The 16,925-nt window shown below is 45.5% G+C and overlaps 1 protein-coding gene across 3 annotated transcripts; it reads right to left on the bottom strand.

Moving 5' to 3' along the window:
- Window positions 1-15,333, bottom strand: LOC103226929 (aldo-keto reductase family 1 member B10-like). Of its 3 annotated transcripts, none has more exons than XM_073009353.1 (10): window positions 14,659-15,333; window positions 11,872-12,039; window positions 10,662-10,778; window positions 9,598-9,675; window positions 4,424-4,546; window positions 4,039-4,145; window positions 3,528-3,609; window positions 2,914-2,997; window positions 2,183-2,265; window positions 1-362 (listed from the first exon to the last, which is right to left on the bottom strand). In XM_073009353.1, the coding sequence occupies exons 1-10, from the start codon at window positions 14,722-14,724 to the stop codon at window positions 320-322; spliced, it is 951 nt and encodes a 316-aa protein (XP_072865454.1). In that variant the 5' UTR covers window positions 14,725-15,333; the 3' UTR covers window positions 1-319. The 3 variants fall into 3 exon arrangements, with proteins under 3 accessions (XP_072865454.1, XP_072865456.1, XP_072865455.1); XM_073009355.1 differs by lacking the exon at window positions 14,659-15,333 and adding an exon at window positions 13,720-13,741; XM_073009354.1 differs by lacking the exon at window positions 2,183-2,265 and having other exon boundaries at window positions 14,659-15,331.
- Window positions 15,334-16,925: the final 1,592 nt, after the last annotated feature.

Genomic DNA, 16,925 nt, shown 5'->3' with positions numbered 1-16,925 from the left:
TTACAATCATTATTTTTTATTATTGATCTTTACATCCTCAGTGTTGGCAGAGTTTCTGGTGCTTAAAAAACATTTGATCAGATCAGGTAAGTGGAAAAAATTGTCATTTGCTTATTCAAGCCATGCTGTTCTGTGATATTCTGATCCTAGTTGAACATACAGAAATACATGTCTAAAACAGAACCTCGATTCTCACCTACAACAGGACAAAGTTCACTGTGATTTCAGATAAGCTTGGCTAAAATAGGACTTGATGGAGATAGTCACGCTTCAGCGAAGAAAGAGAATCCCCTGTGTAATGTCACCAGGAGATTCAACCTCAATATTCTGCATCGAAGGGATAGTCCTCCAAATGAGAGGTTCTGCAGAAACAAAAAAGAGACAAACTGTGTTCCATGAAAGCAACAGCTCCGGTTGAGAAGGTATTCTTCTCTGGTGGACTCTATGGTATCTGTGCTTTCTCAGCCTCCTCCCTCCAAGAACACATGGAACAAACTGTGTTCCATGAAAGCAACAGCTCTCGTTGAGAAGGTATTCTTCTCTGGTGGACTCTATGGTATCTGTGCTTTCTCAGCCTCCTCCCTGCAAGAACACAAGAAGGGTGCTCACACCTTGACCTTCCCTCAAATCAATATGAGGGCTTTGCTAGGAAGGAGGACAGACAGTGACCAGGGCATGGGAAACAACTCGGAATGACAACTCATGGTAAGCCTGGTGCCAGGTGAGGCAACTGACAAGTCTTGTCCCAATCCACTGTCACAACATCATGAGGTAGGAAACACCAGCAGAATTGACAGCTTGGGGATTGTTATGAGTATTAAATGAGATAATAGCACCGGCAAAGGGCTCAGGACCCTGGCACATTCTCAGCTAAGGTTCAATGGATGTTAGCAGCGATTAATATTATCATCCACTTTATAGGTAAAGAAACCAACTTGGAAAAAGTAGGAAATTTATCCAATGTCACACAGCTAAGAAACCAGTGTTAGAGTTGGATTTGAGGCCAGGTGGACCTACTCCTGAGCCACCAACCCATTGCCTTCACTGGAAATAATGCTCATAGGAAGGTAAGCGGTTTAGTTTAAGGGAGAGTCCCATTTTACGTTCAACCTGCCTTTTTACACTAAGCAGCTGCTACTTTGTTAAGCACTGATAAAAATAAGCCATTTTAAGATGAGGAAAGGCTGCTGTGATACTAAGGGTGGGAAGGATAGATATGGAATATCATGACATGAAAGCTACGCTTGAGATACTGAAACCATTTTTAAAAGCTGAAAAATCATTTTGGCTATAGAAACACTGGATGAAATTCAAATTGTCATTTAATCGCAGACCTTGCAGTAATAAATGCCAGATAACTCTCTTTGATATATTTAATTAGATACATTAATCAGAAAGTATTGATTGTAAAGAGAAGATTTAGGATTCCCACCTAGCCAGAGTGAAAACTTTCTTTCAACCACATATCTGAGATTTAAAGTAAAGTTACCACCACCTCCTTTAAGAGGCATTTGGAGATTATTTAATCCAGCCTCCCCGGCCTTCTTGCCTGAATGCTTTAAACACAATCCCACCTCAGGGCCTTGGCACCTGCTGTTATCACTGCCAAGAATGCTCTTCCCCCAAATATGCATCTGGCATATCCCTCACAGCAAAGCCTCCCTTGACCCACCCCGTATAAAGGATCCGTCCCACTACCACCTACTACTTCCTATCCACTTTGCCCTACTTTATTTTTCTGTCTAGCATTTGTTACTATCTGACACATATATTTTGATTTGATTTATTTCTGTTCTGTCTTCTTCCTTCCCTCCCTAAGCACGTGGAGGCAGCAGCTTTGCATAGTATGATAACCCAAGCACCTAGAAGATGCCTGGCCCATAGAGGACCACTAGATATTTATTGAATGCAGGAATAAATGAATGCTCTGCCTCCTGCCTATTCACAACACACCTTCTGTTACAATTCTAGCTCTACATCCAGAAGTTCAGACAATGAGCAGCAATTAGAGATGTGTCCATCACAGTGATTCCTAGGCACCCCAATTTTAACTTTCAAAACTGCCCCAAAATAGTATTTGAAGACACAAGTAGTCCCAGCAGCCTTCTAATTCTTCCAACTAACCCTCTACCAGTTTAGAAAAACTCCTGGCAATGCTCCTAGTTAATTCCATGCCACTTACGGCCACACGATATAGGCCCTCCAGTTTCTGTTGAAGCTGAGGATGGTTGCCATCTCCTCATCACTCAATTTAAAGTCAAAGACCTGGAAATATAGGAGTTCCAGTACATCATCAGTAAGGCCATTACTGCTGTGACTGGAGACTGCCGGCCATTCTGGCAGGGAGCTCTAACAGCACAAACTGGCCACATGAGTTTTTTCCCATTATGCCACAGGATACAAATTCTTCTCTAAATTAAGTCGTACACAAAAACCACAGTATTTGTAGTGCTCAGTGTTCCGGGGAGAGGGAGACCAGGTTCACAGGCACTAAGCCCCAGGTGTGCACAGGCCCTGTGCTCCATGATGTGCCCTTCAAGAGGACAGTTCACCAAGGACAGTTCATACCTCCTCTGCTGCTGGGAGGTGAGCAGGGAGGCCAGGATCGTCTGCTGTTGTGTGTGGCCCAGGGCCTAGCTGCTCAGGGGCAACTAAGGGTCTTCTCGGTGCTGTGAGGCACAGCTCTGCTCAGACCTGACAGGGCTTCACCAGGCACTGCCCCAGCATGTCTTTAGCCCATGAGTCATTAATCTCAGCTCTACGGAGCCTAGATCTCTGGGCTGGAAAATGATAGGGTGGTGGGAAGGGTGGGAGCCAAAGACAGTGCAGGGATGAGGTGAGAATCCTGGTGAGAGGGTCTGCCTGTCCCCCACTCCACTGAGGAATACCAGGACCAACCAGCCAGGATCTTACCTGAATGTTCTCAACAATGCGTGCCGGTGTCACAGACTTGGGGATCACAATCACATTCCTCTGGATATGGAAATGGATCAGAACCTGTGCGGAAAGGGGACATCATGTTTCCACTCAGCTACAAGGACCCCTCCTTTCATGGAAAGGAAGAATAAAACATCTCTGCAGCTCACTGTGGCTTCAGGTACAATCGCTGATACTGACTGAGCCCTTCGCAGCTATTAGACTTGTACCAGTCCCCCACTTCATTCTCTCCCTTCACCTTAGGGACAACTCTGTGATCTTTATTTTTTAGGAATAAAGAAAGCAGTTTGGGTCATAAGGCTGATCAGAGGTAGAGTTGGCATCTGTACCCATATCCCTAGACTCCAAAGCCATGCTTTGCGACTTGGCTGTAGGGCTTAACAGGAAGCTGTGAGGCAGAAGCTATCTTTGTTTCAGTGACAGCTCTTGTGTTTCCTGGAGGTTCCAACAGACTTCGAAGGAAACACTATAGATGGCTTCAACTCCTGTGTTCTTCCCCTTTAAGGAGTTAGTTGAGGACAGCACAAGAAATGAAACATGAGACTGGAAGAAACAGTTGTTGGATAACAAGAAAAATAAAAATATGGTACCTGGGCTGCAGTTTTCTTGTGCTTTGCAGCAATCTCCTTAATCTTGGGATCCTCCAGCAGGGAAGGGTCCTCTGGCTTGGCCCTAGAGGCAGAAAGATGCTGATATGAACAATCACCATGGTTACCATGTACAGATGGACACCACTTCAATGAGGGTCTCAAGACTGATCATCAGAGCCTCTCCATTTGGGAGACAGGCAGGAGGACCTGGAAGCTTGGGTCCTTCCCCTGGGCTCTGAAGCCTCAGCATTTTGCAAAGCCTGGTTCACTCTTGGGTGGTTGAACTGGAAATATTCCCAGAGGGTCAAGCATGTCACCCTTGTTGTTATTGTTGTTTTGTTGTTGTTTAATTCCATTTGTTCCCACTGTCATCCCATTTGGTTGTACCAAACGCATTACCTTACACACATTTTTCTTTCCAGTGACTTATGGTCTCATACCAATATTTACCAAACATAAAATAATGTTTTTAAGATTATCAAGAGAAGGATCCACTGCTTGGAAGCCTCACCAAGGTCTATCCGGAGAGCCCAGGGGGCTGTAGGCCGTAACGGTGATGCCCTTGGAGTGGCAGTACTGGATCAGTTTCTCCTGCGTGAGGTATGGGTGACACTCAACCTGCAACAGCAAACAATCCTCATCATGGGGAAAGCTGGCTGGCTTTTTGAGTTGTTCATAGGGAGTTCTACACAGACACCCAAAGACCACCAAGCAAAGGCCAAACACCTACCCACTGAGATTCTTGCTAAAAAATCCATGAGATCAGCCTCACACCTCCCAAAAGTGTCCTGATCACTGACCCCTGAGGTGAGACTCAGGGCATAGCATTGAACGTTCCTCCCAATGTTTAAGAAGTAATAGGGCAAGACGTTTACCTTATACTAAAGAGAATTTACCTGGTTAGTCACTGGTTTATATTTCAGTCCAGGTTTGTTCAAGAGCTTCTCAATCTGGAAGTGGTTGAAATTGGAGATGCCAAGGGCTTTCACCAGCCCCTCATCCACCAGCTCCTCCATGGCCTGTCATAGAAAGGAAAACCTTTTGGGCAGCCCCAGAGGGACTAAAGGGACCCTGGCTTGCCTTAGTCCTCCCTGGGGCAGAAATTGCTAAAGAATCCACCACAACAGGGTTAGCCGAGGCATTCACAGGAAGTTTCAGTCCAGGGCCTGGGTGCCCATCAGTGATTGGTTCCAGCCCAACTGCCCCTCCCCTGCCCAAGAAAAACTAGGAGTAACAGGTAAAGATTTTATTTTCTTGCCACTTGTACCTTACACGTAAAGAAACACATACAAAATTATACTTCTCTACACAGGGGAAATATGAAAGTTTTGTAATACAAAAAACAAAAAATAAATAAAAATCAACATTTGCAAGTTTAGGAGATGATTTTGTTTTTAATGAATCCAAATGATAGCAGGGAGCTACTGTTGTGTGTTCATTGTAAACCCAAACCTGGGCAAGCTGTGTTAGTCAGGAAGAGGCTGCAGCATGTGGAGAAGCCTCACTGTGGGTCCTGAGTCACTGTCTCCCACACCAAACTCGCTTTAGTTTGCAGGAAGGTCATGCATTCAGATTACGCCCTGGCAGGGTCACCCGGCCAAGGAGTTGTGTGAGGCTGAAACCTGACCCACCGTCTGCATATCCAGCCATGCTTCCCGGTACAGAAACTACAGGGACCCCCAAGGAAGGGAATCTTTGTATAATTTTTAGCCTATATTGGGCATTTTCCAAACTTGCCCAAAGATATCATATATGTTAGCAGCAGCCTCCAATGCAACATATATTTATTAGCCATCTATTACGTGTTCTAGATCCTGCCCAGAAGTTGTCAGGATGTAAAAGTATACAATGTGCTTCCTTCTTCTGGGATTCTTATAGTCCAGTTAAAGTGCTAGGGTTCCCTTCTGTGGAGCCATCAACCATGACCCTGAGGCTGCCTCAGATAATATGACCGCGGCATAGACAGAGTCAGAAAGGGCAGAGAAGGAAGAGATTCACACAGCCTGCAGCTGTCAGGGCAGACCTTCAGGTAGAGTTTAAACTGGTCCTCAAAAAAAAAAAAAAAAAAAAAAAAAAAAAAAAAAAAAAAAAGAGAGAGAAAAAAAAAAGTGGAAAAATATGACCATATGAGACAGGAAGGCAGGAGCAAAGCCCAGAGGCAGGGATGAGCATGACATGTTCAGGGAACATTTTATCCAGCCCTCTCAACTTTGGCTGCAATTTGGCATCACCAGGGAGCTTTAAAAAATACAGTTGGATGCAGTGGCTCATGACTGTAATCTGAGCACTTTGGGAGACTGAGACAGGAGGATTCCTTAAGGCCAGGTGTTTGAGACCATCCCAGGCAACATAGCAAGACTCTGTCTCTACCAAAAAAACAATTTTTTAAAATTAGCTGGATATGGTGACAAGTGCCTATGATCACAGTTAGTTGGGACGATTGCTTGAGCCCAGGATTCCAAGGCTACTCTGTGCTATGATCATGCCATTGTACTCTAACCTGGGCAACAGAGCAAGACTCTCTAAATTAAAAAAAAAAAAAAATTGGCCGGGCGCGGTGGCTCAAGCCTGTAATCCCAGCACTTTGGGAGGCTGAGATGGGCGGATCACGAGGTCAGGAGATCGAGACCATCTTGGCTAACACGGCGAAACCCCGTCTCTACTAAAAAATACAAAAAACTAGCCGGGCGAGGTGGTGGGCGCCTGTAGTCCCAGCTACTGGGGAGGCTGAGGCAGCAGAATGGCGTAAACCTGGGAGGCGGAGCTTGCAGTGAGCTGAGATCCGGCCACTGCACTCCAGCCTGGGCGACAGAGTGAGAATCCATCTCAAAAAATAAATAAATAAATAAATAAATAAATAAATAAATAAATAAAATTTACCTATTCCTGGCTTTCTTCCCCCAGAGTTTCTTACTGATTTTGTGTGAGTTGTGTAGTTAAAAGAAAGAAACATCAGACTGTTCCTGTGTCTGTGTAGAAAGGGAAGACATAAGAAATCCCATTTTGACCTGTACCTTGAAAAATTGTTTTGCTGAGATGTTGTTAATGTGTAACTTTGCCCCAGTCACTCTGCCCCAACCTTGTGCTCACAGAAACATGTGTTGTATGGAATCAAGGTTTAAGGGATCTAGGGCTGTGCAGGAAGTGCATTGTTAACAAAATGTTTACAAGCAGTATGCTTGGTAAAAACCATCGCCATTCTCTAGTCGCAATAAACCAGAGACACAATGTACTGTGAAAAGCCACAGGGACCTCTGCCTTGGAAAGCCAGGTATTGTCCAATGTTTCTCCCATGTGATAGTCTGAAACATGGCCTCGTGGGATGAGAAAGACCTGACCGTCCCCACGTCCGTCACCCGTAAAGGGTCTGTGCTGAGGAGGATTAGTAAAAGAGGAAAGCCTCTTGCAGTTGAGATAGAGGAAGGCCACTGTCTCCTGCCTGCCCCTGGGAACTGAATGTCTCGGTATAAAACCCGATTGTATATCTGTTCAATTCTGAGACAGGAGAAAAACTGCCCGATGGCGGGAGGTGAGACATGTTGGCAGCAATGCTGCTTTGTTATTCTTTACTCCACTGAGATGTTTGGGTGGAGAGAAACATAAATCTAGCCTACATGCACATCCAGGCATAGTACCTCCCTTTGAACTTAATTATGACACAGACTCTTTTGCTCACATGTTTTCCTGATGACCTTCTCCCTATTATCATGCGGTAGCTCTCCTACCATGTTCTTCTTGCTGAGATAATGGAAATAATAATCAATAAAAACTGAGGGAACTCAGAGAGCGGTGCCGGTGCAGGTCCTTGGTATGCTGAGTGCCGGTCTCCTGGGCCCACTGTTGTTTCTCTCTACTTTGTCTCTGTGTGTTACTTCTTTTTTCAGTCTCTCGTCCCACCTGATGAGATACACCCACAGGCGTGGAGGGGCAGGCCACCCCTTCAAGTTGTAGCCTAGACTTTAGGATTTTTAAACTCTTCAGGTGATTCTAATGCATAGCCAACATTGAGAACTACTAATGTAGATGAAGTTATTCAGTTGGGCAGTAGAGTTTAAAAGCTATGAAATCATAAGTTTCCTGAAAACTTCCGATTGAGCAATTAGATAATTTAAAAGCTTTTGTGCATCATAGGTCAGGTTAGTTTGCCTGTATTGGAACTTGACTTCTTTATACTTTTTCCTCTCCTCTGCTTCAGGGTGGTCAATGAGGTTTCTACTGAACTGGCTGTGGGTCTACAGAAACATCCAGCGCTTTCATATTCAAGCCTGTTTGTTTCAAATCAGAGCCTCTGACCTTGATCACTAATATCTTTTCATGCCTTTCAAATGTTGTATTTAGTAGTCATCCTTGTATTCATTCAGAAAACATAGCACTGTGAGAAGCAGGCTACACTGACATACTTGCCATACTTAATATCATCATAGGAGCTAAGACAAAAAAACTGATCAAATGCATTACAAACGACTGGGTACGGTGGCTCATGCCTGTAATCCCAGAACTTTGGGAGGCCAAGACAGGTGGATCCTTTGGGGTCAGGAGTTCGAGACCAGCCTGGCCAACATGGTGAAACCTCATCTCTACTAAAAATACAAAAAATAGCTGGGCGTGGTGGCACGCACATGTAGTCCCAGCTACTCGGGAGGCTGAGGCAGGAGAATGGCTTTTATTCGGTAAAGGGAGGTTGCAGTGAGTCAAGATCATGCTACTGCACTCTAGCCTGGGTGACAGAGTAAGACTCTGTCTCAAAAAAACAATGCTGTGCTTGTGGATTAACGCCTTTGAACAAACAATACACAGAAAAAGCTACATTTAATTGAATCATGTCAATTCTAAGCTTTTCAGAAAGGTGGGGCTTAATATATTTTCCTTGTAAAACACAATAGAAGCTCACAACTGCATACATCCCTAGACAGACAGCTACCAAGATAACATGGTTAACTCTTGGAGTCATATGCCACTGTTTATTTATAACTTATTCTTCCACTTCATTCTCTATTAGCATTTGCAAAAGGACATAATGGTATAATAAAAAATGACCAGAGAAAACGTTCATCCCTTAATTCATTTTGAATATGAAGGATGTGAAACAGGTCATAATTTGATCTGAGAAGCAGGTATCTTGAACTGACACCCGGGTTGGAGTGCAATGGTGTAATCTCAGCTCAATGCAATCTCCGCCTCCCAGGTTCACACAATTCTCTTGCTTCAGCCATCCAAGTAGCTGAGATTCCAGGCACACACCACCACACCTGGCTAATTTTTTGAATTTTTCATAGAGACAGGGTTCCACTCTGCTGCAACACTGGTCTCGAACTTCTGACCTCGTGATTCGCCCTCCTCGGCTTCCCAAACTGCTGGAATCACAAGGTTCCCTGATTTCTGGATGTGTGTTCACTGCCTGCCAAGCACCATGCCGACGGCTTTGGTGGTTGGACTTGTGATTCAGATGAGTCTGGTTCCCATCCTAGCTCTACCACGCACATTGTGACATGACCTGGGCAAGTCACCAAACAATCTAGGTTTCAAATGTCATTATTGACATTATTTATAAATGAGGATGTTAACCCTGTCTCATAGGGTTAGATGATTTAAATGGGCTTTACGACGAATGTTCCTGGCATGTAAACCATCTTAATCTTTATCACACCCTTGAAGATATACATTAGTACTTTGTATTATAAGACTTTAAAGAAAAAAAAAAAGAGAGAAAACTGAGCCCTACAAGAGTTACAAAACTGACCCTAGGTTACTCAGCTGCTATGAGCAAACCCAGACCCAAACCTCCCGTTCCAAATGGCTCGCCCTGGTTTGAGAACAGCATGTGTATTCCCCAAAGTGGGGTACATTGGATTTCCAGTCTTATTTGAAGACTCAGTTCTAGACTTGAAATATAAATAGTATCAGATGCACCCAAAAGCCTAAGGTGATAAGGAAGATATTAGAAGAGCTGGAGAATCACAATGATGAAATTAGAAAGCATCAGGCACACGGCCTCTTTCATATCAACGGGAAGTCTCATGGATAACTGAAGATTTCTCTCCCAGCACACTTACAGGAAGCTGGAACCTACCTCCCAGGCTTCCAAGAACGTTGCTTTTCCACCGATGGCATTACCTTTATCATCTTTGGGGTAAAAGTCATCCCCAGACTGTAAATACAGAATGAAAAGTTTACTGGAATCTGCATCAGGACACTTGGTTCTGTTAAACAAGGTTTCAGGGTCCTCACTCTTGCTAAATACCACATGTGCACACCAATTTTTCAGACTCTGCAGTACATACTACAAGAATGTGAGTTTAAATAAAATCTCTATATCTACTGTAGCATATTGATCCTTACATTTTAGAAATCACTGGATTGACTTTAAGATTTGCTGTTAGTACATTCCAGAAGCCACCGTTATCACATGGACATTCACCTCATACACCTAGATCCTGTATACACCCAAAGGTAAACTTTCATTTCAGTATCACTGGATAAGGATGAGATCTCCAGGGTGTGGTTTTCTGGGGAAGATATTGGCCAGCTTCTATCCTTGCAGCCTCTAGAACAGACATGGAATAACGGATGGCAGGCCATCAGCACTCCCGCTGGTCAGGAGGGGAGAGAGCTGGAAATTTGTCTCTCCCACCCCTCAGGAGCAGGTAGAGCAGAGCCCCAGGCAATGGGAGCCGTGATGACTACTGGCTTCTTTCCAGCGTCACTGTACTTGGGCTTTTCTCCAAGATGCCACTCCTGGGGTGTGCTTTGCTTAATAAAATTATTAAGCCCTGGAATATAGTTAAGCCAGAGTAACCCAAGGGATTCCTTGGGAGGGCAGTCCCAGGGCATGGAAATAAGATAAAGGTGATAGGGCAGTTGCAACTTGTCTGTGCTGCCAGAAATCATGGCTTCTCTCAGACGTAACTACAAGAAAACGCAGGCATGTGGCCACCTCAGCAGCACACACGGCCTCAGCTTCCCTTCCACGCCAGCGTCTTTCTGCTCCAAGGTCTCTTCCTGACCACCTGACATTCCCAATTATGAACTCTAAGGGCTCCTGCTCCAGTCCATACCATCCCCCAGCCCTAGTGCAGCTACTATTTTCTGACACCTGCTCAGCAACTAGAGGCTGAGAAAGGGAGTCACTCAAACCTTGAATCCCTGTGGCCAGTGAATAAGGTAGACGTCCAGATAGCTCAGCTTCAGGTCCTTGAGGGTCTTCTCGAAGGCTTTCCTCACAAGGGGTCTCTCAAAGAATGTAGTCCACAACTGCAAGAGGGTAGCAATGAGCTATTAATACGGGGAAGAGGAAGGGCCACATTATACTCATTGTCTCTGCTCTTACATTTGCACCTTGATCTAACCTGGCACAGGCCATTTATAACAAAGCTGATTAAGATCCACGACACAGTGTGGAAGATCACCAGGGCTCAGCACGTCAATGACATGTCTTAAGTGTTAAAACCAATTTACTTTTTCAACTCTCCTGGTACTCTATATGTCTCTCAGATCATTTAAGTAAATGTGGCCACAGATTTGAAATGTGTTTACCTGTCTCAGTCTCTTCCTCAGCTGTGGGGTCTCTGAGAGCAGGACTTGTGTGTAGCTTTTAAATGTCAAGCATTCCTAGGCCTTCGGGAAAAGATGGTCCTTTATCTGACCTATCTGATAGGTCCCTTATCAAGCCTGTCAGGCCCCAAATGATAACTTTATAAGGGCTTTATCCACACTTGACTGCTACACAGTGGGGTCTATTTGTCCCACCAGATGTATGCAATATCCAAGTACCTAGAAACAGTGTTTTTTTCTGCAAGTTGTGTATAATGTAAATCCAGTGATTCTCAACCCTCTCTCACCCAACATCCTCTTTTTTTTTATAACATTGTGTACCTCACCTTTTACTAGACTGAATAAAGAAAACCATATGTGACAATAGAAAAATGCCCCTATTGTTTTCCAAAATGCCCCCTGGCTGAGAACCTTAGAGACACAGTGGCGGAGACCACAGTGCTGACAGGGAGACCACACATCAAGCCCTGCCTGCACCCTTGGCCTCTGACTGCCTCTGGGCAGATGGTGGATCCCTCTGATGGGGAACAGGGAGGCCCAGGGCAGTGCAGAGCTCCATGGAGACAAGCCCACTGTGGGAAAACCAACCCGCAGGCAGGTGGCGCAGCAACGACATGTTCAAATATCAATAGCGGCTTGGAGTATGGAGAGAATTGTATCCACGGATGTTATCAAGGCAGGGATGAAAAGGGCTACATGTAGAAAAGGCTGACAGAGTTCTCGCTGCCGACCCGACCCAGATACTTCTGCCTGCCTTCAAGTGAAGGCCTCCCACCCAATGCGCCATGTGCACCTTGCTGACGATGAACAGGTCCTCCCGCTTCACAGCCTGCTCTTGGATCTTCTCTTGGATGGCTTCCCCCACCTCATGTTCATTCTCATAGACATAGGCACAGTCAATGTGGCGATACCCTGCATCAATGGCCACCTTCACCGCTTCTTTCACTTTGCCGAGAGGAGACTGAAAGGCAAAAGAAAAGCCCATCACACATGCATTATTTTTTTTTTTCCTTAAGAGATGGGGCCTTGCCATGTTGCCCAGGCTGGACTCACACTCCCAGGTTCAAACAATCCACCCAACTCCCGAGTAGCTGGAATTATGCCACTGTCAGCAACCAACATAGTCTCTTATACCCAGACCACCTTCAATAGGCTGCCCCACATGGCCCAGTTTCTCCAAACCAAGTCCTCACTGGGGTCTCCTGGGCCAGGGAATATCTGGCAAACTTTAGAAAAGTTTTCAAAAGAAGAGAAGGAAAGTGAATTAATTTTATGATTATGTCCTTATGTCCTGTCCTAGTTAAAGTCAGTTCCCTTTCATCCAGGTTAGTCCTGAAATGTCTTCAGGTGTGTCGGGGAGTGCAGATGGCTCCACTGCAACTTCCTGAAGACCCCGATGAAAGTTTGACTCTAAATAACCCAGAGGGATTTTCAGACAATATCCCTAAATGGTGATAAGGATCTGGATAATGGTCATTACAGCATCAATCCGGATTCCAACACTTACTGGGTGTTTGGGCCTAAGCAGGTGATTCAATCTCTCTCAACCTTGTCTGCAAAATGGGAAAAAAAAAAAAAAAAATTGTACCAGCCTCATGAGGCCTTTGTGGTGATGACATGCTGCAATGAATGTTAAGTTAAGCACATCACCTGACACACAGTAAGGCTCAGTAGAGGCCGTCCATTATACAATGATCCTTTCAGAAAAAAAAGAAGAAATAGAAAACCTTATAGGAATAGAGTTTGTTTTCCATTCCTATAAGAAGAAAGAGGGATGGAGGGAGAACAAGAGAGAGGGAGAGAAAGAAAGGAATGAAAGAAAAGAAAGGAAATAGAATTATCACATTTTGTTCTAAACTAGCCAAGCCAATGATGGGGGTAAAAAGCACTTAAAACGTGATCTCTCACAAAATAGTCTTTTAAACGTCTTCTGTTGGGATATAAGAAGCATTGAAAAGAACATAAAACATAGATGCACAGCTGCCCTACCACCTGGACAAGAAACGGGCTGCTGCCAGGCATCCAGAAACACCCCAGTGCCCCCAACCGCTATGCTACACCATCCTTCACCTCCACCGCTAAGTTCATAATCCTTTATCTATCATCCCCACATGTTGAAGAGGCTCCCTTCATAATTCTTACATTCAATTCCAAAATTCTGAAACTGTCTGGTAAACTTACCCAGGGTGAGCAGATTCCCTGGAGTTCTGGAAGTGATTATTTGGTCTGTTTATATAGGATTGAAGCTCTGATTTTGGTCAAATATTGCTATTCAACAAGAGACGCTGTGTGCATGAATCAAACTGGAAGTGATCTCTTTGCCCAGATAGACGAAGAATGTATCCTGAGAATGACCCAGTGCGGTAATAGAGTGTCCTGCCCTCCAGTTCAGCACAGGAGAGGGGAATAACCAGGGGGCACAGAAGGAAAGAGCCAGAGGCAGAAGACTCAGCACAGGCATTAGCCATGAGGGATAGGAGAGAAGAGGAATTCCAAAGGCTGCTTCAGGTCGCTAGTTAGGGTAGTGCCATCATGGATGAAAATGGCAAAGAAGGCAGAGTGAAGTGGTGATGGAACAACTTCAAACTTAGCCTAAGAGAGGCTCAGGAACCTGCCTCACTGAGTCCTGGATGTGCCTTACCATGTTTTGCCAGCTGACATTAACACAGCCAGGTGGAGCTCATGACTCCTAGGCCAGGCTCTTGGCAGCCCCAGCAAGCTGCAGATTTCAATGTGTACAGGAACCACCTGGGGATCTTGTTAAAGTGGAGATACCCATTAGAGAGTCTGGGGTGGAGCCCGAGACTCTGCATTTTTTCTCTTTCTTTCTTTTACACAGGATCTCACTCTGCTGCCCAGACTGGAGTCAGTGGCACCATCACTGCTCACTGCAGCCTTGACCTCTCAGACTCAACACTCAGTCTCCACCTCAGCCTCCCAAGTGGCTGGGACTACAGCTGCGTGCCACCATGCCCAGTTAATTTATTGGTTATTTGTAGAAATGGAGTCTTGCTATGTTGCCCAGGCTGGTCTCCAACTCCTGGGCTTAAACAATCCTGCCGTCTGGATCTCCCAAAGTGCTGGGATTACAGGCATGAGCCACCACACCCAGCCAGTTCTGCATTTCTAACAAGCTCCCAGGTCATATGGATTCTGCTGGCCCAAGTCCCACAACGTGATCTGCAAAGGGGTGCCAAGGACTTGGGGCTCTGCATCCTCTCCGCAACCACCCAGCCCACAACAAAGCCACAGCCAAGACTCTGGGGAAACGTTGAGCCCAGTTAAGTGTCCTAGAGAGACAGAGAGAAACTGTCCTGGAAAACAATTTTAAGTCCAACAGCTGCTTGAAATTTGATACTTGCTAGAGAAGCTCTCAGCGCTGCTGGGAAAGCCAGCCTTGGAGCTTTGCAGCCTGAATCAGCTCTGAGAAAAGAAAACAACTGGAGTCCCGGCTCCAGGACTGAATCTCACCTCTCCAAACCCCTGCCCGACCTCCAGGCTTTCCTGGCTGAATGCAGAAAGAGAAAACATCCAAACGCCCCCCCAGGGAAGAAGGCTGTGCAAATATTTGCATATTTACCTGCCACGTGCCCAGGCCCACAATGGGCATCTTGGCTTTGGTACTGAGCTCCACAAAGGTGGCCATGGTTGGTGCAGAATGATTCTGAGTGAGCAGGTAGAAGTCTCACGTCCTGCTGTGTCCAGAGTTGGTTGCTTCTGGTGGGTTCTTGGTCTCGCTGACTTCAAGAATGAAGCCACAGACCTTCACAGTGATTGTTACAGCTCTTAACGATGGTGTGTATAGAGCTTGTTCCTTCAGATGTGTCTGGAGTTTCTCCCTTCTGGTGGGTTCGTGGTGTCGCTGACTTCAAGAATGAAGCCACAGAGCTTCGTGGCGAGTGTTACAGTTGTTAAAGGTGGTGCAGACCCAAACAGTCAGCAGCAGCAAGATTTATTAGGAAGAGGGAATGAACAAATCTTCCACAGCTGGAAGGGAACCCGAGCAGGTTGTTTATTCCATTATTTATCCCCGCCCATGCGTTGCAGATCGGGCCATTTTGCAGAGCACTGATTGGTGCATTTTACAGAGTGGTGTTTGGTGCATTTACAATCCTTTAGGTAGACACAGCTCTGATTTGTACATTTTCACAGAGTGCTGATTTATGCATTTACAATCCTTTAACTAGACAGAAAAGTTCTCCAAGTCCCCAATCGCCCCAGGAAGTCCAGCTGGCTTCACCTCTCAATCCTCCCTCTAAACAGGACATCCTAACTGCTGTTGGGAATTGGGCGATGTCCACTCTAGACACTTCTTGCTGGATACGGGTGAACAAGAGACCCTGCAGTTGTAGTGTCCTTCAGAGGGGAACTCTTTAGGCCAGTCAAAGGCCAGCAGGTCGGTCCAAGGGTCCTCGGTACAAGTTGTTAGTCGAGCACACTTGGGGTTCCATTTGTAAAACCATCTGTAGCTTGATGGTCTCAATCCTAGAGGAAATAAATTTACAAGGAGGTTAAAAATACAGGGCCCAAAGGTGAGTAATAGCAAGATGGCTGTCACGGGCCTAGAAAGGGGAGAAGCCATGTTGCCCAACTCCAGAGGTTGGCATAAGAGTTAGACAGGCATTGTCTGATTTCAGAAGCCTTTTCCTGTAAATGTCGGGTGGCATCTTGTGCTATCCCTAACTGATTAGTGTAAAAATAATACTCTCCCCCTAAAAAGGTGCAGAGCCCTCCTTTCTCAGCAGTGAGGAAGTCAAGGTCTCGGCGGTTTTGGAGAGTCTCTGCTGCCAAATAGTCTGGGATTGTAGAGTAAGGATAGATTTCGTTATTTCTTGCAAACTGTCTGAGAAATCCTTTGAGAGTGTGTAGTAGTAGGATAATGAAGTAGATAAACTGGCTATTCCAGTTCCTGTAGCAGTAGCCGTTCCTAACCCTATAAGTAGGGGTAGTAGTTGTATGGCTCTGCGCTGATGGACTTGAGTTTTGAGGGGCACTGATAGGGTCTGATTTCCTGGGGCAATGTTAATGTTGGGACTTAGGAAGACTAAGGTGCAGGTGCCTGTCCACTTAGTGGGTAGGCAGATATAGGTTGACATTACACAGAAGAAGAATATGCCTTGCTGGGTAGTCAGAACAGGGTGCGTATATTAAAAAGGTGTTTTGTTGTTTTCATTTTCCCATATTTCTACAGGACTTGCCAGGGTAAATCCAGTGAGTGTCTGGAAAGGGGTGTTGGGAGCAAACTGAATGGCTCTCTGTGTTCTATTTTCCCATTGGAGAAAAAACCGTTTTGTATCTACTAGGAACCATTCAAGAGAGTGCCTGAAAGATGGGATGAGATGGGATGAAAGATTGGTGCGTTTTTACAGAGTGCTGATTGGTGCATTACTGTCTGCTAGCTAGGAAGAAATGTTCTCCAAGTCCCCACTCGACTCAGGAAGTCCAGCTGGCTTCACCAGTCACTGTATTTTGTTGGTTTGTTTTTGAGATGGAGTCTTGCTCTGACTCCCAGGCTGGAGTGCATTGGTACGATCTCGGCTCACTATTACCTCCATCTCCCGGGTTCAAGCAACTCTCCTCCCGAGTAGCTAGGATTACAGGCGCCCACCATCACTCCAGTCTAACTTTTGTATTTTTAGTAGAGACAGGCTGGTCTCAAACTCCTGATCTCAGGTGATCCGCCCACTTCGGCCTTCCAAAGTACTGGGATTACAGGCATGAGCTTCTGCGCCTGGCCACATCCTGCTTAAGAAGGCTGGTGCTACCTGCTGTGGGAAGAGCTGGAGCCTGGCCACAGTAGCTTCCCTGCCCTATCCAAACAGGAAATCCCTTCCAGGCTTTTGTGAG

The sequence above is a fragment of the Chlorocebus sabaeus genome, chromosome 21 (genome assembly GCF_047675955.1).
Source record: "Chlorocebus sabaeus isolate Y175 chromosome 21, mChlSab1.0.hap1, whole genome shotgun sequence".
Lineage (NCBI taxonomy): Eukaryota > Metazoa > Chordata > Mammalia > Primates > Cercopithecidae > Chlorocebus > Chlorocebus sabaeus.
Note: the sequence above shows the minus strand (reverse complement) of the source record. Positions and strands in the feature narration are given on the sequence as shown.